This window comes from Dipodomys merriami, unplaced genomic scaffold (assembly GCF_024711535.1).
Source record: "Dipodomys merriami isolate MVZ:Mamm:240054 unplaced genomic scaffold, mDipMer1.0.p SCAF_16, whole genome shotgun sequence".
NCBI classification, from domain to species: domain Eukaryota; kingdom Metazoa; phylum Chordata; class Mammalia; order Rodentia; family Heteromyidae; genus Dipodomys; species Dipodomys merriami.
The window spans coordinates 10204501-10231362 of NW_027202937.1; the positions used below are offsets into that span (position 1 = coordinate 10204501).

The 26862-nt window shown below is 55.6% G+C and overlaps 1 protein-coding gene across 2 annotated transcripts in view; it reads right to left on the reverse strand.

The window, feature by feature from the left end:
• The window catches only part of Itpr3 (inositol 1,4,5-trisphosphate receptor type 3), a 63092-nt gene that overhangs the window by 981 nt on the left and 35249 nt on the right, over positions 1 to 26862 (reverse strand). The window contains exons 16-57 of one of the 2 annotated variants that reach the window (XM_070023961.1): positions 26423 to 26595; positions 25577 to 25696; positions 25081 to 25263; positions 23465 to 23716; positions 23219 to 23363; positions 22697 to 22838; positions 21871 to 22070; positions 21017 to 21146; positions 20556 to 20613; positions 19161 to 19326; positions 18132 to 18296; positions 17979 to 18053; positions 17481 to 17606; positions 15855 to 15977; positions 15568 to 15768; positions 14647 to 14898; positions 14344 to 14469; positions 14133 to 14258; positions 13173 to 13293; positions 12529 to 12719; positions 11938 to 12086; positions 11711 to 11819; positions 11533 to 11623; positions 11257 to 11426; positions 9996 to 10170; positions 9685 to 9869; positions 9329 to 9529; positions 9057 to 9167; positions 8517 to 8612; positions 8301 to 8402; positions 8135 to 8221; positions 7563 to 7673; positions 7295 to 7487; positions 6959 to 7084; positions 6174 to 6346; positions 5149 to 5313; positions 4071 to 4263; positions 3463 to 3567; positions 3255 to 3382; positions 2334 to 2499; positions 1629 to 1789; positions 163 to 324 (exon numbers count right to left, since the gene is read on the reverse strand). In XM_070023961.1, the coding sequence (XP_069880062.1) occupies positions 163 to 324; positions 1629 to 1789; positions 2334 to 2499; positions 3255 to 3382; positions 3463 to 3567; positions 4071 to 4263; positions 5149 to 5313; positions 6174 to 6346; positions 6959 to 7084; positions 7295 to 7487; positions 7563 to 7673; positions 8135 to 8221; positions 8301 to 8402; positions 8517 to 8612; positions 9057 to 9167; positions 9329 to 9529; positions 9685 to 9869; positions 9996 to 10170; positions 11257 to 11426; positions 11533 to 11623; positions 11711 to 11819; positions 11938 to 12086; positions 12529 to 12719; positions 13173 to 13293; positions 14133 to 14258; positions 14344 to 14469; positions 14647 to 14898; positions 15568 to 15768; positions 15855 to 15977; positions 17481 to 17606; positions 17979 to 18053; positions 18132 to 18296; positions 19161 to 19326; positions 20556 to 20613; positions 21017 to 21146; positions 21871 to 22070; positions 22697 to 22838; positions 23219 to 23363; positions 23465 to 23716; positions 25081 to 25263; positions 25577 to 25696; positions 26423 to 26595 (6234 nt within the window). Of the gene's footprint in view, positions 1 to 162; positions 325 to 1628; positions 1790 to 2333; positions 2500 to 3254; positions 3383 to 3462; positions 3568 to 4070; positions 4264 to 5148; positions 5314 to 6173; positions 6347 to 6958; positions 7085 to 7294; positions 7488 to 7562; positions 7674 to 8107; positions 8222 to 8300; positions 8403 to 8516; positions 8613 to 9056; positions 9168 to 9328; positions 9530 to 9684; positions 9870 to 9995; positions 10171 to 11256; positions 11427 to 11532; positions 11624 to 11710; positions 11820 to 11937; positions 12087 to 12528; positions 12720 to 13172; positions 13294 to 14132; positions 14259 to 14343; positions 14470 to 14646; positions 14899 to 15567; positions 15769 to 15854; positions 15978 to 17480; positions 17607 to 17978; positions 18054 to 18131; positions 18297 to 19160; positions 19327 to 20555; positions 20614 to 21016; positions 21147 to 21870; positions 22071 to 22696; positions 22839 to 23218; positions 23364 to 23464; positions 23717 to 25080; positions 25264 to 25576; positions 25697 to 26422; positions 26596 to 26862 lie in introns of both variants that reach the window. The other variant, XM_070023960.1, reaches the window with a different exon arrangement.

A 26862-nucleotide genomic window follows, 5' to 3' on the forward strand; every position in this document is an offset into this window, starting at 1 on the left:
GGACACATCAGGGGTCAGCAGCAGAGCCTGCCCACCCTGCTTATCTGTCCAGAGAGCAGTGTGTTTCACCTGAGGACCTTGCACCTCCCTTCCTACCCATGTGGCAGCTGAGTCCGCTTGTGGGCCCCCCAAGGTGGGGCTGGGCCAGGTCAGGGCACACACCTGCTCTTTGAGCTCATTGAGCTGGGCAGTGAGGTGAGACACCAGCTTCATGGTGGAGCTGAGCTTGTCCTGGAGGATCCGGATCTCGTTCTGCTCGCCCTCACCCTCGTTGCTCACCAGCGACATGGCCCGCATCCGAGGGAACCAGTCCAGGTTCTTGTTCTGAAAGAGAGACCAGTAGTGGAGTGAGCAGACGTGGCAAGGCCTGGCACGGGGAGGCCATACATAGGAAACTAAAGAGGCCTCAGCCACACCCTTGACCAAATGACTTGCTAGGAGTGTGTCATAGGAAAGTCTGAATTGGTCTGGGGAGGACCCAGCCAGCAGTGACCCTCTGCCACCATGACAGGCTGTCTTCTCTTACCCGGCCTGGTCTACTGAGTCTGAGTCCTTCTCTGCTAGCAGCATCATCTGTTTATTTGGACATCACTGGGTGTGGAGAAGGCCTCTGCACCCAGACCCAGCCTCCTTCCTTCCTCCCCTGCTCCCTGACACACATACCCCACCCCACACTTCAGGAAGATGGGAATTGGAGAGATGGCGACCTGAGGGAGCTGCCAGCTCTACTGAGGAGAGCTGGCACCTGTCTACGTCTGAGGGGGAAGAACCACATTTCTCCAGACAGGTGGAGTGGGAGGGAGGGGATACTACCAAGCAATTTTCTGGTTCTTTGTTCCAAGCTGTGAATTCTCAGACCAATGGATAAACCTCTTCAAAGAGCTGCTCAAAATATAGATGTAAAGGACAAACGTTTCCTTACTGCCTTTGTAACTGTTCAAGTTGGACAGATTATATTTGATTCCTCTAAGTCTGATTTTTTAAGTACTGGGGTTTTTAACTCAGGACCAAGTATCTTATCACTCGAGCCTCATACTCAATCCTTTAGCTTTTAGTGGGTTTGAGATAGGATCTTACATTTTTACCCCAGCTGGCCACAGACCATAATCTTCACCTCCTGTGTAGCTGGGATTATAGGCACATGCCACCATGCCCAGTCCTAATAAACCTGACATTTTTGAGTCTTCCAGGCTCCTTCACAGCCTAGGACCACCCAGATATTAGGAAGCTGTCCTAAACTGCTCTTGCTGAACTAGTAAAGGCCTCTCAGAGCGACCACAGAGCAGTACCCCTGAACATGGACAAGGTCTCCTCTCTACAGTTCCCAGGACTTGACCTTGGTTCTAGACTAACGGCCTTTGGGGCTGATGGGATTCCCATGGATTCACTCTGTTCCTAACGCCACTCAGAGGCAGTGGACAGGTAGCAGGGCTCTGTGCAGCGAAGGGCTGCCACCAGCCTCTCCTCTCTCCCTGCTGGCTTTCCTACAAGTGTCTGGAGCTGTGTTCCTCCAGGCTTTTCAGGATGGTACAGGCAGATGTGGCCACCAGGGGACACGGGACACCATGGCCAAGAGGACCTATGCTGCACAGCAGCTTGGACTTGAGTCCACCTGGCTTGGCCCTCACCTTGATCATCTGGGCCACGTAGCTCTCAGGGCCTGTGTAATCGGTCTTGTTCTTCACACGCACCAGCACAATGAAGTATAAGTAATTCCACATGTTGTGCTCCAGCTTGATGTGCTCCTCAAAGGACACTGTCTTGTTGTCAAACTTGTCCCTCTCCAGGCCTAAGTGGTGAGAACAAGAAAGAAGCTATGGCTTCCAGCAGCCACTGGTGGAGGGGACATTTGTTCTCATGGTGACCGCTTCTGACAGCCCACTCTGGGCTATATAGGTCACTCTATTTAAAGCACCAGCCACTCGAGCCAGGTAGCTCCTGCCCTGCCTGCTGCAGCCAGGGATTCTGAGATCAAATGCAAAAATACCCAAGCCCAAGGAAAAAGGATGAGCTAGACAAGGGATGTGTCCTGCAGGTGACTCCCGCTCCTCAGCCTCAGGTGGCTGGTAACACTGGAAAGAAAACAGAAGCTCCAGACCACAGACAGACACAGGTTCCTCATCTGTAGCCCAAGAGGGTTTGAAGTATTGGTTTCTGAGGGCTCTGCTCTTCCCTCTGTCTCTCCAAGGGCATGCAAGGTCATGCCCTCCTTTGTTAGGGTATGAGCCAGCAGCCAGCAGCAGACCATCCACCCTGGGGTGGGCTGGTGGCCAGCTCCCCAGGGGTGGGGCTGCTCTGGCTTCAGAAGATGCTCATCTGTGCACGGGCCTCACCACAAATGAAGCAGGTGGTCTTGAGAATCTCCTCCTTCTTCTGCTTCTCACTGCGCAGGTCAGCGAAGGTGTCAATGATCACCCCGAAGATGAGGTTCAGCACGATGATGATGACAATGAAGAAGAACAGGAGGTCGTACACCACTCGGGCCGGAAAGAGGGACTCCTGCAGGGTGAGACCGCAAAGCTAGCCTGACCAGACAGGACAGGACTCACACCAGGGTCGGGCTATGGTCACTAGTGTAGGCCCCAGAAGAAGGGAAATGAGGGCCTGGGCTTCAGGGACCATGAACCTGGCTCCACAGAGCAAGAGCTGCAATCAGAGGCCCTGAGTAGAGATTTGGAAAGGGCGAGTTCAAACAAGGTACCTGGAGGCAACCTGTAGGAGTTCAGATATGGCGTGGACAAGTGGGGCCTACAAGTCAGTTTGTTTCTGCCCCAAATTTTTGTTTAGAGAAAGAGCCAGCTCTGAGTTCTTTGCTCCCCCTCTCAGGACTCTTAGCCTCACACATTCCAGAAACCTCTGTCTGGCCAGGGTGGAGGCTTCCCACACTCACAAGCTACTGGAGAGTGGACTGACACTGGGGACTCTGGAGGCTCCTTCCGCAGGCAGCAGACTCAGCTTCCTGTCCTGCCCTGCCCTGTCCTGCCTCCCTCTGCCGCCTGACTCACACCTTCCCCAGCCCCAGGGCACAGTGTGGGTGCAAACTTTCTTTCCTTGAGTTGGAGGGGGTGGAGTGGGAAGGAGAGGAGGGCAGCTGGAGAAGGTGGCACCGGAAGCTGGCTGGATGTGGGAATGGCACACAGGTGGGCAGGGGTGGTCAGCGCTGGAGCACTGTGAGGAGCCAGGCGAGGGCAGGACTCTTTCTGGCTGCTGATTGGGATGGGGCTGGGAACGGGGAATGGGGCAGCAATGCTCACGTCTTTGGAAGGCTTGCGGAGAATGTCCCCCACGCCACCACCATTGCGCAGCCCGTGGTTCATGACAGTGACGATGCACATCAGCAGAGTGTCACAGGCCCGCTCCGTGCTGTCCAGCTCCTCGTCCTCTGTGAGCGGAGAATGGTCACACACAGGCCACCTACCTCCATCTCCCCACCCCGCTGCCTCCCACACACCCCAGCCTCACCTTCCAGCACCTCTGGTACCGCAACCCCCGAGACACATTCCATCTTGTCCCCACTGCACGTGCCCACAAATGTGGCAGCTCCGTGTGGCATCCCTAGGGGGCTGGCTGGAGGGGACAGGGACAAGGTCACCAGGAGTTTAAAATTCTTGGCCTCACCCTCTTGGATCTGCTTCCAGTATCACATCCCCCAAGAGGTCTCCCGGATCCTGCCTGCTCCCCCGTGCAATCTGGCTATCGAGCAGGACTTTCCTATCTCTACTCTATCGTATCCTAAGGCACAGACAGGGCTCTGCCTGCTGGCCCTGGCACACAGCAGCCCTGCAAATGTCATGCTTAACAAGAACGACAGATCTGTAAGGGGCTCCAGCTCCCAAACAAGTGGCTCTCAAGACTCCACACCCCCTCGGCCAGATGGCAGTGAACTAGATTTCCTTTGATCTAGACTGCAATGAGCTAGACTTCCCCAGAGCCTAAAAACAGATCCAGACAAGGAGCCTGGTGGGACACACATGCCATGTCTGGCCCTGGCACAAGTCATCTGCGCAGGCCCAGTGTTACCCTCCCCAGCCCCCATTCCCCACTGGCCCTAGAGAAGAAGTTCCCCAGACCTCTGGAGTGGTTGCCAGGCAGCCGGTCCACCTCAAGAATGAAGTCATCTTTGAGGAAGAGGAAGCCCACGATGGAGAAGAGGTAGACAAGGATGAGGGCCAACAGAGCAGTCAGCAGGATCGAGCGGCCATTGCGGGTCACACTCTTGATGACATTGAACAGTGTCTCCTCACGGTAGATTAGGTCAAAGAGCTGCAAGACAGAGATGGTGCCTTGAAGGACTGGGCCAGCCATTCCTCCTGGGGACACTGCCGGAGCCCCCTGGGACTCTTTGGGGGGTGAGGGGGGTGGAGAACTGCCCTCAGGCAAGGTTAAGGAAGCCAGTGGATGTGATAAAGGAAGCTTCCCGGAGGAGCTGCGGTTCTAATGCCACGGATATAGGGTGGCCTAGTGGAAGTAAGGGGCAATACAGTGGGAGGACACCAGGTACCAAAGGAAGATGGCGACACCTGTACTGCACTTGCCAGGAAATCTTCTCAGTGCTTTTGTTTGTGCTGGTACTAGGGCTTGAACTCAGAGCCTGGGCACTGTCACTGAGCTTCTTTGTTCAAAGCCTGGCACTCTTCCACTCTAGCCACAGCTCCCCTTTGGCTTTTTTGTGGTTAATTGGAGAAAAGAGACCATGGACTTGCCCCCCTGGGCTGGCTTTGAACTGTGAATCTCAGCTCTCAGCCTCCTGAGTAGCTGGGATTACAAGCATGAGCTACAGGTGCCTGCCTAAGGGTTTCTAACACAATATTAGTTCATTTCATCCCAATTATTCTAGAAAGTACAGGCTAGGATAAGGCACCAGGAAGTTAGAAAACTCATCCAGATTACACAGGTAAGAATCACCAAGCTGGGGTGCAAACCCATGGTCTGGCTCAGAGTCCAGGCTTGCCCCCCGCAAGAAATGATGGGCCCATGAGGGACACCAGGGCCTTGACTGGTCAGATGAAGGACTCTGAAAATCCTCCTTGCCAGCCCAGAAGCAACTGGACTGACAGAGTGTCTGGCGCCAGGAACTGAGAGCAGCTCATAGGCAGCCCCAGCTGTCCCCACCCCTCTCCAGTCCAGCCCACCCAGCAGGTGGCTCACCAGGATACTGTAGAAGAGCTCATGAGCGAAGAGGCCCAGGACACTGGTCAGGATGTAGCCCACATGGTAGAGGAATTCCATGTCCATGACCATGGCCTTATAACCCCGGATGAACGTGCCACGGTTGCCAACGAAGCTCACCACAAACACGATCTTGTTGGTCAGCTGGGCACAAAAGCAGGGTGTGAGATCAGCACCTCACCACCCACTCTGACTCTCCACTTCACCACCATGCCCACCCTGTGACCAGCACAGAGGTCAGGGCTCCAGTGGGGATGAATCAGAGCTGATTCAGCTCAGCATAGGAGACATGGCATGAATGAACTGATTCCAGAGACTCATAACAGAGAAGCCCCTTGTGTGCTCTGACTCTAGGAAAAACACTGGGGCTCAGGCAAAGGAGCATGGGATCATAGAGAAGACCTCCCCTGGTCTTTACAGTGACTGGGGCTGGTAGGAAAAGCACCCCCTTGCTTAAGGAATTTTATTTCTTTTTTTTTTTGGGGGGGGGGTCCAGTTGTGGGGCCTGAACTCTGGGCCTGGGTGCTGTCCCTCAGCTCTTCAGCTCAAGGCTAGCGCTCTACCACTTGAGCCACAGCACCACTTCTGGCTTTTTTCTTTTTGCTTATGTGGTACTGAGGAATCGAACCCAGGGCCTTGAGCATGCAAGGCAAGCGCTCTACCACTGAGCCACCTTCCCAGCCCAGGAATTTTATTTCTATCAGGAGATAGTCTAATATATAAATACTTCAAATAAATACTTTCACAATCTGCAAGTGGACAAGTAACAAGGCTGCTGCTCCAATGGCCCTGCTCTGTCTGTATCTGAGTACCAGGTGCCCTCGGTCAACAAGGGAAAATGGGGCATACAGTGGTCCAGACCACCAGTCTATAACAAGCCTGGGGCCCTACACAGAGAGAAAGTAGACATGGCAGAGCAGTAGCTGGCAACATCAGGCCAGCTCCAGGGCCGGGCACAGGACAAGAGTGGGGTGGCTTGAGGAGGGGCTTCCTCTGACACTCACATTGAGGGCTCCCAGGATGTTGAGTGTGGGCCCAATGCCCAGGTAGTAGATGGAGCGCAGGATGAGTGCCACGATGAGGGGCCGGATGCTGTAGCGCTTGGTGAACAGAGCGGCGATGGAGAAGCAGATGAGGATCCAGAAGAGCAGCGAGATGAGTGGGGAGCCCAGCACACCTGGGGGCAGCAAGCACTGGTCAACGGGGCGCACTCAGGCCCACCACAACTCTGATGCAGAGGACCCCAAGGATCTCCTCCCCTCCTGACAGTTCTTTCCGACTTTAGTTCCCAGTGGCTGGATTTACCCTCCGCCATTGCTCCTGATCTCCTGAGTGCTGGTCACACACACACACACACACACACACACACACACACACACACACACACACACCATCTCCCATGAGACCTAAGATCCTGCTGCCCCTGGCCAACACACACACACACACACACACACACACACACACACACACACACACACACACACACACCATCTCCCATGAGACCTAAGATCCTGCTGCCCCTGGCCAACACACACACACACACACACACACACACACACACACACACACACACACACACACACACACACACACACACACACACACACACACACAATCTCCCATGAGACCTAAGATCCTGCTGCCCCTGGCCAGCACTGTCTCCTCCATGCACTTAGAAGCCAGTGGAGGGTGTTTCTCCCTTGGCTACATCTGGCTCAAAGGCTCTGCCTTCACCCAGGTAAGAGCAGGCTGGTCTCCCAGGCCCCAACCTCCAGCCCCATGTCCTCACCTGTGGATGCACCCTCTACGTAAGGGTAGAAGAAGGCAATGATGATGTTGATAAACACCGCCAGGTTGAAGGAGATGCTGCCCCACAGCGTCATGCGACGGGAGAACCAGTAAATGAGCGGCATGCCTGGGGGAGGGTGGGGAGGGCAGGACGGGGGCAGCTGTAACCTCATTCACTGACTCCCCTCTCCCTCCCACCTGCCCCATGCAGGGCCCACTTCCTGCCGATGCCATTGGAAAAGCCCCGGCTTGGGCACCCACTTGCGGGCCAGGGAGGCACAAGGGGCATCAGTGAGGGGCGTGGGACCCCTCACCCTCCTCCATCCCAGGTCCTTACTGCGGAGCTTGCGCTGCCACTCCATTTCGTTGTGCAGGAAGGAGGACTGGTCGAAGAAGTCGCTCACTTTGCTGCCCTGCTCGTCCTGCTCGGTGGTGGTGAAGAGCCGATGCTTCGTCTCCTCCGTCAAGAACTGGCAGATGCCGGGCACTGGGAACACGATCTGCTCCATGCTGCGGTCCTGGCGTACAATCTGCAAACCGGGCCGCCCAGTCACTCCTGGACAAGAGCTCCTCCCACGCCCCAACCCCACGCACTCAGGCCTCACCTCAATTTGTGATGTGTGATTCTCATAGTAAGCCAGAGGGTCTTCCTCTTCCTCCTGGGCAGGCACCGAGGATTTCAGCATCTGTGAGAGCTGCTTGTTGTTGAGGCTGAGCTGAGGACAGGAAGGGTGACTGGTCAGGCCTAGATGTCCTCAACCAGGCCTGAACCCTGCCCCAACTGTGCCCCCAGACTGGAGAGAATGGGGCCAAAGGGAGGAGAGTAGGATAGAGCAGCCAGACAATCCCATGGGACAATCAGCCTGCTTGGAGCTTCCAGACCTGCCTAGAGCCACCCAAGTCTTGCTTCCACCCAGGTTTCACCCCAGTCCAGTCCAGCTCCTGCCCCAAGCCCCACCCTCCAATTTGCTTTCAGGTACAAGCTCCTCATTCAGTTAGGTCCAGGCCAGCCTTGGGTGGCCTGCATCCCCTTCCATCCCAGATCCCCATTGGCCATTCAGTGCTCAGCCCTTCCTCCCTCAGGTTGTAGTCCCACCCCTTATTCCTGGCCCATTCCATTTGTCAGTCCTGGTGTCATTCCCAAACTTACCCAGATCCTACCCTCCCTGGCACCCACCATGGAAGAGATGCCCTCAGCCTCTTCCTCTTGGATGCGCTTCACAGGCTTCAGTAGATGCTGCAGCTGTTTATTGTGCCTGGAAAGCTGAGGGAAGCACAGGGCAGCTGTAAGTGTGGCCATGGAGCGTGGCCATGGGGGGAGGAGCCATCAGTGAGACTGGTACCTGCAGTGCCAGGATGTAGATATTGTGGCCCACTTCTCGTGGGCTCACCTCGGAGTTCTCTCGCTCCTCCTCCTGCAGGTAGGCCTTCTTGATGACATCCACCTGGAGGGGGCAGTGCCTGCTGGAATGCCCTCTTCCTGGCCCTAACCCCCACCTCCGCTCCTCCCCCTCTGGGCTCAGCTCTGCCTTCCCACCAGCTCTCCAGCCCAGCCTCACCAGCTCCTGGGGCCTCAGACTGATGAGAATTCGCTCTGCATTTTCACTGTCATGCCGGCTCTCCATCAGAGCCAGGAGCAGCTTAGACGCATTGTCCTGGGGGGGAAGGGGCCCAAGGAAGCAGGCCAAATCTGAGGGGCCCCGCCACAGCCCCTACAATTTCCTCCTTGCCTACTCCCAGCCCCCAAGATGTGCCATGACCATCCCAAGCCCCACCTCCAGCTTGCTGAGACAGATTCTGCATAACACACTCAGCCATAAGCCTGCCTCATTCCACCCTGGAGCAAATGCAACCCCCTAGGCAACAGACTGGCTCTAGAATAAATAGATCCCAGCGTGTTTGCTCACATATGCGCCCTTATGTAACATAAATATGCATATATTATCCACAGCACCCTGCACGTCGGCTGGCACACACATGAGATGCCTGCGTCATATACACTGTGCACATCACACACACCACCGTGCACCCTGGACACGCCAGTCACCTGCGCATGCACACACGTCACACGCATGCCATGCCCACTCATCGGGCCCCACCTTCAGCTGCAGCACTAGATCCATGCGGTACTTGCACAGGGGGCTGATGTCATTGAGGATCAGTGCGGTGATGATGTCAATGCCGTTGGACTCGTGCGTCACGATGCAAGTCTGGCAGGAGGCGGTGACGGGGTGGGGGACACAGAGCCAGACTCCCTCAGAGTGAATGGTGGCTTGGAAGGCCTCAGCCTCTCTCCCTGTCCAACTTACTCCACCCCCCTACGCAGCCGTACTGCCAGCCCAGCTGCCCTCATACCGCCATGCTGGCTCACCTGGTTCTCATGGCAAGGGCCCTGGCAGTACTCAGTGAGGGTCTCCAAGGTCTGGATGACAAGGCCCACGTTGTCCTCGTTGATGTAGAGCCCCAGCAGCCCCAGGCCCCCCGTGGTGCTGCCACACATGATGTCCAGGAACTGCAGCGTCTCACACACCAGGTTGTAGTTGGTCTTGTTGTTCTGACAGCGCAGGAAGTTCTGCCGAGTACAGATGGGGTTGGCATGGTGGGATGCCAGCAGCCTAAAGACCCCCATCCTGTGGCTGGAGCCCCAGAATGGCCATGCCCAGCCACCGTGGCCACAGTGCCCAGCCGGGGGAGGGCTGGACGAGCAGGTGCAGGCGAGGTGCTCACCTGAAGGTCACGGTTGTGGTTCTCGCACAGCAGCTGCAGGAAGCGCAGGATGGGCTGCATGATGAGCACGGACATGCCCATCTCGTTGCTCTGCACGCGCTCGCCCACCTCGTGCCCCCGGTGCAGGCTGGGGCCCAGTGAATAGCGGGATGAGGAGCCAGGTATGGAGAAGGAGGCCAGGCGGCCTGCAGACAACACGGAGTGAGGCTGGAGCAGCTGGGAGGGAGCTCCCCAGCCCCTGGCCCTCACCTGGGCCTCCTCCTCAGTCCCCTGCCCCGCACATCCTGCCCCCCAAGCCTTGCCCCTCTGACCTTTGGTGGTGGGGTCTGCGGGCTCGCGGTCCTCGTGAGGCTGGCTGCCCAGGTCATTCATGTTGACAGCCACTGTGGACTTGGTCTCCTGCTGGGCCCGCTTCATGCGGTCATGCAGCACCTTGAAGAAGCGCTCTGATTTTTTGTCACTCATCATCAGGTTGTAGAAGGATTTCTGGAGGTGGGCAGGGGGAGGGACGGGAGCAATGTCAGCACTGGGCCCCTGACTGGCCCTGGACAAAGGCTCAAGAGCTTCACCCCATACTACAGGAACAAAGTGGGGCCCCTGACCCACCTAAAGCCGACAGAAACTAGGGGAAACAGACACAAAGGAGTCTTATAACTGAGCCTGAGGGTGCTCTGAGCCTAAGGGACACAGAGCCCTGCATGCCCTGTGACTAAGGCTATGGGAGAGGCCAGGATCACCAGAAGTAAATAGGTTGTAACGTTCCAGGCCAGACCTCCATAACTGTGATGGCTGGGGCTCGTAGGACCCCCATCCCAGCCCCCGTGACTGTCTTTGCCTTCCATAGGGGCCCCCACACAGCAGCCAGAGGGATTTCTCTGAAGTCTATGTCCTGCCCCTCAGCTACCTTCTTCCCACGACATGTCTACATGCTCAGTCTCCATCCCCACTCCCCTCTGTGGCCTTCCCTGTCGTTCCCTTTAGCAGAGTCCTGTGTACCGCACTCCGCACTCCAGAGCCCTGACACAAACCATACTCTCCTTCACTGACCCTGGTCCCCGGGACCCCTCTAGGATCGAAGCACCAAGAGACACAGGTTTGTCCCTTTTCACAGCTGAATCCTCAGTGCCTAGAACATTGCCAGGAATACAGATGGCACTCGATGCTGACTTGCCAACCGCTGAGTGAATGAACCAATGGACTTAAAGCAGTTGGGGGTTTTGCTAGCGCATCAAAGGGGTTTTGCTGGCGTTGGGCATCAAAAGCTGGAGAGGGTGTGGGAGAGGAAGGGAGGAGGGCTGAGCAGAGGCCGAGAGGCCGATGGATGGACATGGCTGGAAGGAGGACAGGAGGACAGATCAGGCCTGGCTGTGAGGAGGAGGGAGAAGAGGAGGAGATGTAGGGAAAGGAGGATGAGAATGAAGTAGCCATGTGACACAGGTACAGATGTGGGATGTGGAATCACCCCAAGGCCCTGCAACCCCAACCACCTGTGCCACCTGGCCCATTTCCCATGTAGAACGTGCTAGCCAGAGGAAGGTCTGCCGCACAGCATCCCCCCTCCCAACGACACACCTGGATCTCAGTGTTGCCCCCGTCCAGCAGGCGGATGGCCAAACCAATGCTCTCCTGGAAGATCTTCTCGTTCTTGGTGCTGGTGATGAGGTCGCACACCAGCTTGGTGGCCCCCTCCTTGTCCAGCCGGCATTGAGTGGCTGCGATGGCTGACCAATCTTGGTCCAGGCCTGGAAGGAAGACCCGCTTGAGGGAGGGCAGGGCAGCAAGGGCATGGACAGGAGCGGGGGAGGAAACAGGCCACCTGGAGGAAGGCTAGCGACAGACAGCACTGACCGGTGCCCATGGGGTCCGGGAGGTCCCCCCGAGAGCTGGACTTCCGGTTCTGGAGGTAGTTTTGTAGCAGCATCTTACGCAGCTGGTTGCCCTGGGAAAGAGCCAGAGTGGGGCTCTTAGCAGCCCCTGGGCCCTCCGGCTCAGCCCCCAGTGCCCTCTGCCGCCCTCCGGCACTCACCCGGTCCCCATACTTGGTCTTCTTGAGCAGCATCTGCTGCAGGGTGCGCAGCACTTTGATGCACAGCTTCTCCTCCGACTCCATGAGGTCCTTGGTGTGCTGGATCAGCCTGGGTGGGGGAGGCGGCAGCTCAAGGCAGCCACACAGCCCACGGGGGGGTGGGGTCCCCCACTGGACCGTCCCCTGACCCACATGGCTACATCCCAGCTGCCCCCAGACCGGCTCACTTGCACAGGAAGCCCCCACTCTCGCAGCGCTGGTAGGCCTCACTGCCCTCCAGGAAAAGCAGCTCGGGCCAGTGCAGGACATCCACCAGCACCGACAGCTCGGCCTGCACCAGGGGCTTCAGCCTCTCCTCCAGTGCTGTGATGATGTCCTGGGGTGGGGACAGGGCAGGGTCACTGCCAGGTCTAAGACTACGTTCCCCACCCTCAAACAGCTCCACAGAGAGCACTGTACCTGCCTAAGGGACCCTAGACAAGGCCTGAGCAAAACCTGGCTTTTCCCCACGTCCTTCCTCTAGCTCTGTGTGACCGTGGGCAAACTCCTTGCCCTCTCTGAGTCTCAGTCTCCTATCATGGGGAGGGGGGAACATCTAACTATCCCCCCCCTCCATAGGCAGCAGGCAAAAATAAACTGCAAAAGCGGAAATGCCATCCATTAGCCATCACTTCCATTAGCTCCCACCCCACCAGCAGGCCCAGACGAGAGGACAGCTGACCGGCCCCTTCTGGGAAGTGCGGGCAAGAAGGGACACAAGAAGGGACCCATCTCCTAGAACCTGTCCTTCCCAGGCTGCTGCCAGGCGGCCGGCCCACCTGCAGCTTCTCGATGATGTTCTTGTAGTCCCACTGGTTGGCAGTGGGGGTGAGGCGGGGGAAGGTCCGTGTGGCCGTCTTGTAGCTGGCAGCATTGCGCTGGGCAGCCGCCGCACTGCTGGACCCGCTGCTGAGCAGCACGCTGATGTGGGCATCCAGATCCATGGGCAGTGAGATGGACCGGCCCTTGGCTGGAGGGGGAAGGGATACTGGAGGTCAGAGTGGGTGGCGGCAGCTTGGCCAGGCTCAGGGAGGTCATGGAGGAGGACAGGATGGATCTGGGTCAGGATGCACGGGCTGAGGCGCCTGCCCTCTTCCCATTTATGTGCTGTGCCTCTGCTCCCTCCCCACTCGCCCCCATCCCTCCCTCTACTTCCCACTTTGCCCCCTTTCACCTCCACGTGCCCCTCGCAACCTACAGGCTGAGATTAGCTGCGAGCCCAAGCACACAAAAGGAAACTGCTCTAGTTGGGAGTGTTGCTCATGGCTTCCTCTGGGAAGCCAACTCAGAGGAGAGAGCACAGCTTCTCTTGGGTGTAGACACTCAAGGCTTACTGAGAACGACCTGGAGCGGGTGAGTGGTGGGTGCTTGGGGCTAAGTGGTCACTGGGAGCCCCTGGAGGCTGGGCAGCCCTGGCACTCACCCACCATGGCGAGGGTACGGACACAGGCCTCCACAGAGCTCTTATGCTGCTGCTGCAGCCACGGGCACTCCAGCAGCCGCGTGGTCGACTGCAGCAGCTGCACCACAATCGTCTGGTGGGTCTGCAAGAGGCAGACAACCACTGCTGTAGCTTGGCCCAGCCCTCACCAGGACAGCCTAGGCCCACTGGTCTGGGCCCACAGGTAAGGGCCAGGTGCTTGTTTACCAGTGAGAAAGTCCCCTCCATTCCCCTCCCTTCAGCAGTGCACCATCTGCCCAACTTCCCATCTCCAGCCAGAAGCGCTCAGGAGCAGCCCTTTGTGTATGTGGTGGTAAGGGTTGAACCCAGGGCCCCGAGTCTTCTAAGTAAGCAACCACATCTCCTACACTCCTGGTGGGAGCCCCTTTTATTATTATAATATTTATTTATTATAATAATAATTATTATTATTTTATTTTCTTTGTGTTATGATTTAGGTGGCATGTGGTGCTCTTCCCCAAGAGAACCTGGCTCTTTCATGTGATAGGCCCCAGGGCTGAGAACTGACTCCAGTCTGGGAATCCGAGGATGGGGTCAAGCCCCTATGCACTGTCCAGAGCTTTCCATGGATGCAAGAAGTCGCAGTGGAGAAGGTACCAGGATACCATAACCAACCAGCCCCTGCGAGTCTGAGCAGTGCTCACAGCCACCTCATCTTTAGTGAGTGTGTTGAGGCACTCTCCATACCCCAGAACTAGGGGCAGGGTTTGGCAGTATTGTCCTCACTGTAATTCTTGACCCATGGAACCATGAGCTCATAAATGTCTGTTTTACTAAACCAGAGGACTCATTTGTTACACCGCACAGATAACTAATGTGTGGTTCCTTCGTGTGCACCAAGGCAAGCGTGGTCTACATTCCTACTTCCCCGGCCCCAGCCCAGAGCCAGCCAAGGGGGCGGGGATTGGACCTAAGACCCACCTGCAGCGAGGTGCTGTTCTCCGAGAACGGGGAGCTGAAGAAGGCGCTGATTGTGTCCAGTACCACGGTCAGTACGTACTTCTCCAGGGTGGGGTCCGCCAGGCGCTTCTCACGCTTGTTGCAGACCTAGAGGAGAGACTCATAAACCAACCCTCTCTCCATCAGACCCCCGGCTCCGGCCCCTCTCCAGGTACCCTCCATAGGGACAAACCCGAGCCATGTCCAAGGTGAAGTTCTCAAAGAGCGTCCAGATGTGGTTGCTGGTGTAGATCTCTTTCATCTCCACCTCCGTGTCCACGTAGCAGTGGTTCACGAAGTTCACGTACGCCATCTTCACCTGGGCAGTGGGGGGGGGGGGGGGGGGGGAGGCCAGGCAGTGGACTCCCCATCCGATTCCTGACCACTCTCCCTGTCTCTCCTCTCACCCACTCCATGGCAGGACTACAGAAGTCCTCAAGCTGGCCACGGTTCCCTCCCCACCCTGCAGGCCTCCTCCGTCCCCTGGGGCCCTCACCTCTGTGATGCAGTCCTCGTGTGTCACCACCGTCACCACGTCCTCCAGCGGCAGCAGGGATGTGCACTTGATCTCGGTGTAGACATTCTTGCCCTCTGCACAGGCGGCCAGCAGGTCCACCAGCGAGATGTGGTACATGAGGGGGCTGTGTTCCTCCACACCGTCACGGGCGGCCTTCATCATGTCCAGCAGGTGGGCCAGCGAGGCCTTGTCATTGTAGAACACGACCACGTCCTCACCTGCATTGGTCAGCTGTGGGGGGAGCAGGGCAGGGGGAGTAGAGGGAGGCAGGAGGCATCAGACCCCTCAATCCAGCCAGCTCTAGACTCCTGTCCCCTTCTTGCCCTTACCAGGGAGAACTAGCATGTAGGAAAATCCTCCTTTGTCTAGGTTTTGGGGGTTCCCTAGTTGGTATCTCTGGCCTGGCCCTCAGGCATCAAAGATCCCTAGACTCAGAAAGTGCCCCCTCCTCCACAAGGCACTTCGGACCCTCAGCCCTTCTCCCCCAGGCTCCAGCAGTGGGTAATTTAACCCTTGCAGATCCCAGGATATCCCTGATGGCAGCAATTACATCATTCACAGAGAAGTAATGGCAGGGATGAGTATTTAACATGGCAAAGCACTTCTGACACCTCCTGTCTCGTGATGATGTCTTCAGCTCACTGCCCCTCAGTGTAAAGTGTTCAGATTGGAGCTCAGCCCTCCATCCTTCCCACCTTCAGCTAGCTGGTATGTGTTAAGTCCTATGTATTCTCCTGGGCTCTGCTTGAGATCTCTCAGCCTGAGTTCTACTAGATCTGCAGCCTTAGTTCTCCCTCTGGGTCCCCTCTACAAGTCCCCCTCATAGCCCACTGAGGACTCCTCTAACGCTGCCGCCCACACCCGCTGCCCAGCTTCCCGTGTGTCCCTGCCCGCCCTCACCTCGGTCATGATCATGTCCTGGCACTTCTTGACGTACTTGCCCTCAGCCTTGATGACGGTGTGCAGGAAGTCCAAATACTGCACGTGGCGCCCGTGGGTGGCCAGCAGGTGCACGAAATGCTGCAGCACAGGCTCGCTGATCTCAGAGCACAGCTGATAGTTGTTGAGGAAGATGTGCTGCATGCTCTCGGCCTCCAGGAGCTACCGGTGGGCAGATATCCATCAGAGAGGGAATCTGAGAGCCACCCCTACCATCACGGCTCCCCAGGTGTTCCAAGGGTCCTCACCCCCGGCGTGAGGAAGAGGTGCAGGTGCTTGTGTAGCAGGGCCTGGTTGCCAGGGTTTCCTGCACAGAATTTCTGCAGGAACTGGTGCGTGTAGCGCAGGATCTCCATCATCTTGGCATCACCCTGGGCGTAAAGGGGAGAAGATGGAGTCTGAGCTCCAGACTAGACAAGTGTGAAGTTTCATAGCATGGACAGGACCCAAGAGAAAATGAGAGCCAATCAACTGAAAGCTGGGTATCCAGGCCCAGAGAATGCAAGGGGCTGGGAGATGGGGGCAGAATAAAGGGATTTGGCTCAGGGAAATCTGGGGTGGTGTCATAGTCAAGACTCAGGGTAAAGCTGGGGATATTGGTACATGCCTGTGATCCCAGCTACTCAGGAGGACTGAAAGTTCAAGACCAGCCTGGGGAAAAGTTAGTTTCTATTTCAAAATCAAACTAAAATCAAATGGGCTGGAGGTGTGGCTTGGGTCCTAGAGCACCTGCCTAGCAAGTATAAGACCCTGAGTTCAAACCCCAGTACTGACAAAAAAAAAAAAAAAACCCTAAGGATGAATGAGTGTAAATATGGTCAAAGGACTTTATATACATGTATGAAAATATAAAAATGAAATTGTTGAAACTTTAAGAAGTAGAATAAGGGAGAGACATGAAAGGGGTGAGTTCAATCTGGGTATATTGAATGTAATAAAAATGACACTGGAATCCCCTTGTACAAAAAAAATATGCTAATATAAAATCTTTAAAAAAGATTTGGGCCGGGCGCTGGTGGCTCACACCTGTAATCCTAGCTACAAAGGAGGCTGAGATCTGAGGATCCTGGCTCAAAGCGAGCCTGGGCAGGAAAGTCGGTGAGACTCTTTAATCAACCACCAGAAAACCGGAAGTAGTGCTGTGGCTCAAGAGGTAGAGCACTAAGCCTTGAGCTGAAGAGCTCAAGCTCAAGGCCCAGAGTTTAAGCCCCACGACCGACCAAAAAAAAAAGATTTGGGGGCCTGGTCCAAGTTAAATGGTAGACAAATTATAGAAAGACAGAAAAAACATCAAATATCCTTGGGATATTGGATATTGGGAGCCTCAAGGGCTGAAGGTCAAAGATCAAAGCAAGGCTAAGATTCAAATCCGGAGCCAAGCAGGCCTGAGGACAGGTCAGGGAGTGATATCTCAGTAAGGAATCAAAGCCAGGAGTTGAGACATGGCCAGCACTGATAGCATGGGTCAAACAGTGGTGAGAATAAGATCAGCATGGGTCAAGGTAGGGGACTGGGATTCAGCTATGTTTTCCAGGGTTAGACTAGAGGAGGGAAGGAAGGTCAGGGCTAAGAGGTTAGATGAGGCTGGGTTGAATCAAAGTCAAGATGAATCTGAGTGAGGAGTCGAGGGTTAAAGTTTGAGACTAAACTAAGACAAGAATCAGGCTCAAGAGGACTCTGGACCTTCTGTACATCACCTTTACAATAAAGTTAAATTAAATTAAGTTTAAAAAAAGATAATTCTAGGTACAGGCTGGAGTACAAGGTCAGGGTGAAGCTGGTTTCGGTGGCCTTAGGGTCTACTGTACAGTTTGGGCTGGGTCAGGGTTATAGCAGAGCTTCCTAGGGGAGTCCAAGGTCAATGCCAAGGTCACCTTGTCGTAGGGGATCTGCAGCAGGTCCAGCATGACCTTGTGAGCATCCATGTTCTTCAGCAGCCGCTGCTGCTTCTTCCTCATCTGCTCCCCGACTCCGCACATCTTGTTCAGCCGCTCCAGGATCTGGGGAAAGAGACAGATGAGCCCAGAGCCCCGTGCCCCACTCCTCAGGCTCTCTCTCTCTGCCCGCTAGCCAGCAGTGGGACAGGAAGCCGGAAGGAGGCCACAGCTGCTGAAGCCAGACCATGGCACCAAGCCAGAGAAACACTAAAAACCCAATTCCACCCATAAAAGTAAATAGAACAATATGACTGTGAAATGGAACTTCATTAAATTCCTTCGGTTTTTAAAATAATTCCATCTGGACCTTGGCAGGGCTGTTTTTCACATGCCAGGAAAGCTGGAAGATATCTGTTTGGAGGACCAAAGTGGAAGAGGTAGAAAAGGCCAGGCCTGCTGCAGAGCCCTGAACCTAGAGATGCAGGGGTCACTCACTCCCTTGACGATCTGATAGTTCTCGCTGCTCTTCTCCCCAGACGGCTGCAGGAAGCCCTCCTCATCTGTGGGCCTCTGGGGGACATAGACAGGATAGAGTCAGCCAGGCCCAGCCCTCCCAGGACCCCATCCAGCAGCCCGTCACCCACTCACCTCCTTCTTGTCCTTGGCGGTGCCTGCCTCCCCCTCCTCGCCCTTGCCACTGCCCTTCTTGTCCACCCACAGCTCCGACTTCTCCACCATGGTCCGCAGCCGGTCTAGCTCTGACTTGATCACTTTGTAGTTCTCCACATCTTGGGCTGAGATCAGCAGTTGTACCTGAAGGTGGAGCAGGGTCTAACTTTGTAGGACAATTTACCCCCAAGTCCATGGCCATTTAAGAAAACTCTAGCACCTTCCCTAAGTCCACACACCCCTCCCTGTGTCTCCCCGTGTTCCCCACCACCACCACCTCCGTCTATTCCTCAATTCTATGGCCTTGATGCCCACAGACCTCTTTTACTCCCTTGTCTTGAGTGGCCATCATCTGGCTCCACTTAAGTCTCTGAGTCATGTCACATGCCACGGTGGCCTGTCACTTGCTCCCTCACACCGCAGAGGGGAAAACACATTGGTGTCAGCGAGTATCACCAAAAGAGGGTCCTACACTGTCCAGCATGTGAGTTGGATCCTACCTCCCTCGGTCTAGGCCAGAAGGCAAGAGAGGAAAAGCTCCCAAGACCTCAATTTCCTCTCTCTCTCTCTCATGGGAATGAGCTATTGGGACAATGCCAGGAGATAATGCGAACCAGTACCCAGCACCTGGTACACAGTAAGCACTTGCTAAATGCCAGCCTGGATAGCAGACAGCTCACAGGGAGCTGTGGAGGGGACATGACGTCACAGTGACACACGGGCCTGCCTGTGGGTCTGGCATGAGTCGAAGCACTTAGCATGGGTATGCATAATATTTGCAAACTCTCAAGTGCTGTCCACAGTGTAAGAAACAGCAGGCCCCGAGCCAAGCTAGGAGGAGCCCAAGGCAGCCAAGACTCCATTCTCACCTTTTAGGAGCTCAGCAAGGCTGGAAGTCCCTGGTGTACCCCAATCCCTCTGTCCACCACCCCCTCAAGCTGTGAGAAACTTCACCCAGTGTCCAGCACAAGCCTAAGGCCCAGTTGGAAGCCAGGCGACCCCAATCACCTGCTTGAAGGTATGCATGGCCTCCTGGCGCTGGCTGAAGTGCTTGAAGAGCAGCTGCAAAGCGCCGGAGACGAGCGGCGCATAGTCGTGCATGGTCAGATGGATAAGCACGCGCAGAAACATGCGGCCACCCTCGTCATCCACCTCCAACATGCTGCTGGTCTTCCTGCAGGCAGGGGTACAGGTATGGGCATGGTTAGTCATCCCTGCTCCACAGTAGGGAGGGCTGGCATACCCGGTCACCCAAAGGCGTGCCCAGTATAATGTTTGTTCAGAATACTGACTTGTCCCACGAGTGGGTAAACAGCCACTGTTGTGAGCCCCTCAAAGGACCTTTGTGTCCCCTGCATCTAAAGCAGGGACCCTCCATGAGCCCCCATCACTAGCAAGGAGAATGAGAATGCATGACTTATTTTGTTATTTTGCTTTATTATTTTATTTTCGTGCTGGTACTGAGAATTGTCCCTGAGCTTTTTTTTACTCAAAGCTACTGCTCTCCTACTGGAGTCACATCTCCACTTCCAGCTGTTTGGCAGTTAATTGGGAGATAAAAGTCTCATGGACTTTCCTGCCCGGGCTAACTTCAAACCACAATCCTCAGATCTCAGCCTGAGTAGCTAGGATTACAGGCGTGAGCCACCAGCACCCATCTAGTGCTGGCTGACATCTTTCTTTTTACTGCTCTCTAACCAAAATGAAGTATTTCCCTCAACGAGGAACCATTACTGTACCTTGTGAGTTTGTCACCAGTTTTAAAAAAAAATTACAGAGGTTCTCACCTCACCTCCGAGTTGCTAATGGAAATTGTGAAATTCTGTTTTCATTCACTACTTGCTAATTACATCCACCCATGTGGCTAGCTATTTAATGTGCTAATAAAGAGCACATATAGAACTGTCACTTTTGATTTGTTTTGCTCAATATTTTGATAACTGCATCAAGGCCTTGGTTTCCCTCGTGCGTTAATGTGATTTATTTTATGGATTTACAGCACCATTTGGAGAAGAGGTCTACTGGCTGAGCTAAACACTCAGGAAGAGCAGGGAACGGAAATAGCCAGTGGGAACTGCAGGCTACACCTCTGCCAGTCTTTCAAAGTGGGGGTGCCAGGCTACAAGCCCCACACTTCCTTCTGGCTATGAGATGGGAGGGGGATTTGACTAGCCACATGACCCAAGCAGGGAAATGAGCAAGATGACTAAGACCCAAGTGGCTCAAAATCACCGAAGCTGGCCAGCACAGGAAGTTCAGAGTATCCAGCCTGGCAAGGGTGTACAGGGGGACACAGAGGAGGACAAGCCGGGCCCCCACCCTCAGGAAAACCCCAACGTCCCAACAGAGGCAACAATCCAGCATCAGCATCACATCCCAACCCCCTCCTCAACCTGGCCTCACCCCACTCCAAACATGGCCTCAGCCTGCTCTCCGATGCGGTCCAGATTCATATTGGCTGCTGTGGGGAGCAAGACAGACACAGATGGGGTGCAGGTTAGGCCATGCCCAGGAAAGGGAGAGAATAGGCCTTCGGGAGAATTCATCCCGGACCACCCTGTTGCCTGTGCTTTCCTGGGCAGGGTGCAGAGCTTCTCGGATGGGGGCAAGGAGAGGAGGAGCCTGTGAGTCAGGAGACTCAGGTCCAGGGATGCCTCGGCCTATGGTTGGCTGTGATCTGGGACAAGTCCTTGCCCACTAGGGGCTTCAGTTTTCCCCACTTAGGAGTGGGAGGAGGGTCCCTGCCCCTACTCCTCACTGTGGCAATCAAACAGGACAGTGTGGAGGAAAGGCCTTTGCAGACTGAAAGGGGGCAGGGCAGGGAGCCGTGTGACCTGCAGGCAGGGGGAGGGAGGGGTGCTCACTGGTAGAATCGAAGGCAGGGGCCGTGCCATCAGCCCCGCTGTCCTGCATGGGGAACACCTCGACGAACTCCTTCTTGAAGACAGACAGGAGGTAGGAGATACGGTAATCCAGGCGCACATTGAGGATGAACTGGAGACAGACAGAGGGTGGGGAAGACCAGTCTGAGGTCAAGAGACAAGAGACACTTCTGCTCCACGAGGGCAGCAAAAGTTCTTGTCCTACTCTGTGAAACAGTCCTAAGGCTCTCAAGAGAAGGGAACACTGAGGCCTAGAGAATCTGGGTTTGCAGACCCATGACTGCCCTATATCCTCATGGGGGACAAAGTCTCTGGCCACATCCCCCAGACCAGACCTGGTGAGAAATCTCTCCGTTGACTGCCCTGGCCAGACATTATCCTCATGCCCTCTGATGAACAAGGGCCTCATCGCTCCTCCCAACCCCATACACCCCTGCCCTCGGTGCTACTGGAGAGACTCAGACTCAGAGAAATGTGTTCTCAAAGCTCTATCAGACTTTGGGGTGTCCCCTTCTCCCTCACTCTCTTATGTGTAAAAGGGGGAAACTGAGGAAGATTTTAGTGCATGTTGGATCACCTGAGGGCTTATCATGACAGACTGTGCCCCCCAAAAAAGTGTCCCCATGAGTCTGGAGGTCTGGGAGGGGCTGAGAACATACATCTCTACCAAGTCCTAGGTGAGCTGATGCCTGGGTCTGAGATCCACACCCTGAGGCGCACCAGCCAGATGCGGATCCTCACGAAGCCCTCCAGTGCTAAACACATCTGAAGAGATTCACCCTGCCCAGCCTCCCCGCACTCCTTCTGGCTCCCCCACCACGGTCTTGTCCAGCCACCTGCAGGATCTCCAGGATCTTCAGCTTGGTCTCCATCACCACAATGTCTTCATTGTCCTCGAACTTGCTTCTGTCCAGTGGCTCAGCAGCACCGGTGCCCGCAGGCAGACTGGGGGCACCAAAGACAGACTGCTTGCGGCTCAGCACCATGGTGGACATCATGTGCCCCACGCCCTGGATGGACCTCCGCACGTTCTTCCCTGTGGGTCAGAGGGCAAAGAGAGGGTTTTCAGGGGGTACACAGCAGGGGTCCCCAGAGTGACAAGCAGGGGACTGGGGACAGCACGTGGGCTCTCTTGACAGTTACAGGGAAAAGCCTTGCTAAGGAAGGGTGGAGAACTAACCCAACTAACCCAGAAAGGCTTCCTGGGGGAGGGCAGCTTTTTGGCCAAGAAGAGAAGTGGCATAGGGAGATAAATGAGTTCTCTGAAGGAAACTGAGGCTGAAGGGACACTATCCCAGGAGTACTGAAGACTGACTGGTGGGGCCTGCTTTGTTCAGATGAATCTATGGTATGCCTGAGCACGGGAAGCTTGAACACACTCCCTGATGGCAGGGCTGGATAGTTCCATGATGGCTGGACTGTCTCCCCTCAAGACCGAACACGGATAGACAGCAATGCAGCCCAACAGCCCCTGGGGTCTTCACAACAGCTGGGCAGGGAACCCTTTGGCCCATCCCCAGCTGAAGGGATTGGGGGCCCAAGATGCCACCTTGCAGCAGAGCCAGGAGGCAGGGGACCCAGCAGGATGCTCAGAGGACTTTGGGTGCTTGGAGAAGGCTAAGGAACCAGAGGGCAGTGGGTTGGCCAGCAGCAAAGCCTCACCGCCTGGGTCCTCGAAGACCTGCAGCATGGCCGGCGGCCCCTGCACACAGTCGATGATACCCAGCAGTGTGCGTGTGAGCCGCAGAAGCTCGCTAAAGCTGTAGAAGCCGAAGTAGATGAGATTGTGAGCCAGGCTGACCACCTGTGGAAGGGCAGGACTGATGTGAGGGTGGGCTGGGCCAACACTGGGGGGGTGTGGTTTCTTAGGGGCGGGGCCAGGACCCAGAAATCAAGGTGAAGGGGAAATAATGAGGACAGGGTCTGGGGGGGTGGGGGGAGAGGGGGAAGAGGGGGCCTTGAGAGAGAGGGGTCCTGGCTGATGGGGGTGAGTGGACCTCTTCCAAGCATTGTATAACTGGGGGAGTTCCAGCCTTCTGTGTCCCCAGGTGAAGGCTGGAGGCATGGAAGAAAGTGGGGTCATGGATCCCACAACCTACCCTAAGCTCAGACTGAGACCCCATTAGGGACAATCCAGAGTCCCACAGACCCCCCCCAACCCCAGTGCCCCCCACCGCAGCCCACCTCGTAGGTGAGCTTGTTTTTCTCCTCATTGGCGAAGGGCACAGCCTCGCCCACCACATTGCTCAGGTAGTCCTCCACAAACTCCATGGTGCTGGCGAACTTGTTCTTCTTGTCATCTCGGGAAGTGTTGAGATTGGAGTCATAGCTGGGGGGAGGAGCCAGGATGAGGGAGGACCCCGGTGACCCACACCCCCCGGCCTCCGTCCCGGCTCTGCCCCCGACGCGCCCTCCCTTCCTCCCTCTCACTCCTTGATGGTGATGGCAGTGGGGATCTCAGTCCAGAGCCGGGCAAACTTGACCGGCGTGACCAGCTCCTGGGGGTCGCGGTCCACGTGCACGTGCAACATCAGGTGGCAGAAGGAGGCGCGCAGGTCAAAGGGCAGCATCTCGTCAGCCATGCACAGGAAGATGAGGTCCACGCCCAGCTGCTGGGAGATCTCATCGATGGCCAGGTACTGCCGGTCCAGGCACATGCGGGCGAAGAGCTTCAGCTGGTACCTGGGGAGAGGAGAGGCCAGTGAGGACCCGGGGTTCTGCTGGCGTGGTCTGGGCTAGAAGGACCCCACAAATGGCAGAGGGTCATGGCTGAAACCATGCACTAGCCACAGTAACCGAAAAGTCACAATCTAAAGATGGAGAGCCCAGGTCTTTGATGGGTATTTGCATTTCTTCCTTCTGTTTAAAAAAGGAAAATCCCAGCTGGCTCACTCCTGTGTTCCTAGCTACTCAAGAGGCTGAGGATTGAGCTTCAAAACCAGCCTGGGCAAGGAAGTCCGTGAGACTCTTATCTCCAATTAACCACCAAAAAGCTGGAAGTGGAGCTGTAGCTCAAGTGGTAGGGCACCAGCCTTGAGAAAGCTTAGGGACAGCACCTAGGCCCTGAGTTCAAGCCTCAGGACTAGTGCAAAAAAAAAAAAAAAAAGGAAGGGAGAGAAGAAGGAAAGAAGGAAGGAAGGAAGGAAGGAAGGAAGGGAGAGAGGGAGGGAAGGCAGGCAGGAAAGCTGTGTTACTCCAGGCAAATTCTATCACGTCTCTGTACTTCCGCTTCTCAATTTTACAAGGAGAGCAATAAGACCTAATTCCTAGTATTCTCTGTGTGTGTGTGTGTGTGTGTGTGTGTGTGTGTATGTGTGTGTGTGTCTTGCCAGTGCCAGGGCTTGAACATAGCTTAAGCCACACATTCACTTCTAGATTTTTGGTGGTTATTGGATTTTTCTGTCTGAGCTAGCTTCTGTGATCCTCGATCTCAGCCTCCTAAGTAGCTAGGCATGTGCTCCCAGCACCCAGCATTCCTGGGCTCTTGTAAGGCATAAATGAGCAGCCAGTGAGGTACTCACAAGAGTGCCTGGTATACAGTGTGAGGTGAAAAGGACCATTTGGTTTTTTTTTTTTGCGCCGGGGGGGGGGGGGGTGAGGAGGTGGGGGAAGGGCAGTTGTGGAGCTTGAATTCAGGGCCTGGACACTGTCCCTAACCTCTTTTGCTCAGGACTAGTGCTCTACCACTTTGAGCCACAGCTCCACTTCCAGTTTTTGAGTGGTCACTTGGAAATGAGTCCCACAGGGACTTTCCTGCCCGGGCTGGCTTTAAACCACGAAATCCTCAGATCTCAGCCTCCTGAGTAGCTAGGATTACAGGTATGAGCCACCAGCACCCAGCCTATTTGGTACGTGAAGACATCTTTGGAGATAGGTGAGGTTTTTTGACACCTAATGCTGTGCCTGGAGGGAGGACAGTTTTGTGCAGGGAAGTGACAGCGGGGCACCACCTCGGGCAGAGGCAGGAGCCCCCTGGGGCCGTGGGGACCCACTGCACACCGGAGTCAAGTCCCTTCCACGAAGGCCGCTGGGGGGGGACAGGGCACCTGTAGTAGCTGAGCACGTTCTCGTCGTGGGCATTGCCAGCCCGCGCCTCCTGGGCCAGCTGCCTCACGCTCTTCTCGTGATGCTCGTTATTCTTGTCGGTCCAGGTGAGCCACACTTCCTCCTCGGAGTATTCGATGCTCAGGTACTCGTGGGATTGGGCCATCTCCTTCAGGGGCCGCAGCCTGCAGACAACAGCACAAATCACCCCGCCATGCTGGGCTCCCATGCAAAACCCCAGACACGTGAGCCGGCCGAGTACAACGCAGGCAACCATGTGCCGCTATGTGGAACACAGCCCTCAGCTTCTCCAAGGCACAGCCTGTGGCTGTTTTGCCTCTGGGCCCCATCCCTCTGCTCGGTGCTAGGCACAGGGCTGCCCACAGCAGGCACTGGGCTTGTATCTACAGAGGACTAAGGTGACAGTTCCAGTCTGAACCACAATGGGTCGAGGGGGCCTAAAGGAAGGGCTCTGGGGCAGGCCCCGGGTGGACTTACTCAGTCTGGATGAGAATGTCGCTGTTCTTAGGGTCCAGCACACACTTGCAGATGAGCTCCTGGGTGACGGGAATGGCCACGTGGTTGGACACACACAGGTCAGAGAGGTAGTCCAGGAACCTGAGGTGGAACCGCAGGCCAGGAGGGGCTCAGAGGCTGCGCTACAGGATGGAGAACTTCCTCCTTCCCCGCCGAGCACCAGCGAGCTGCTGGGTTCCTGCTCTCCCCAGGGCTCACGTCTGAGTGGGACAGACGTTCAACCGCAGCGAGAGGGCACATCTTGGGGAAGGGGGAAGACAGGGAGGCCAAGGCTGGGGTATATTCAAAATATAACATCTGAAACTAGGTGCCAGTAGCTTTTGCCTGTAATCCTAGCTACTCAGGAGGCTGAGACCTAAGGATCAAGGTTCAAAGCCAGCCTGGGCAGAAAAATCTGTGAGACTTTTGTTATCACTAACCACCAAAAAGCCAAAAATAGAGGAATAGCTCAAGGGGTAGAGCACCTGCCTTGGGCAATAACAGCTAAGGGACAATGTCCATGCCCCGAGTTCAAGCCCCAGTACCAGCTCACACAAAAAATATATTAAACAGCTAGTTCGGAGAGGTATTTGACTCTGTCATTGGTGGAGGGATGAGGGGTCTCCCAGGAGTGGCTTCTCTTATTTGTCGATGGGGATAAATTTGGGAGACCCCAGAGAGGAGCTGGGGAGGCACGAATGTGTCAACAGTGCGGAACAACTGCAGTATTCCACCAAGCAGCCCGCGCAGCCTCCCCCCTCCCCCCCGCCAGGGGCGAGGAGGCACAAGGGGTCACTGCGCAGTTACCAGGCAGAGAGGGAGGCCTACCTGGGCTCCCGGTTCTTCCGCACGAGGCTGACGAAGGTCTCCACCTCAGTCTTGGTGATGTGCTTCTCCAGCAGTTTTCGGTTGTTATGCAGCAGGGCGGTGATGGTGTCTTCAGCCAGGATATCGTAGCCAATCTGGGACTGCATCATTCCAAACTGCTTGGCAATGTGTTCCTGAGGCAGACAGAGGGAGTCACAGGAGCCATGGACAAAGCACTGGGGCCAGCTCTGCTCCAGACCCCAAGACAGAGACTCCATGCTAGGAAGGAGGAGGTGCAGAAGAGAAAGCCAGCTACACAGAAGTGGGAGGGCAGTCCATAACTATTAGTTCATAGGCCATCTCCCTCCACAGTGCCACCTTCATGAGCAGGGCCTTGTCTTTCTGCAAAGACCAGATACCTCATGTGTGGGGTCCAATGCAAAATAAAATAGAAGAAAGTT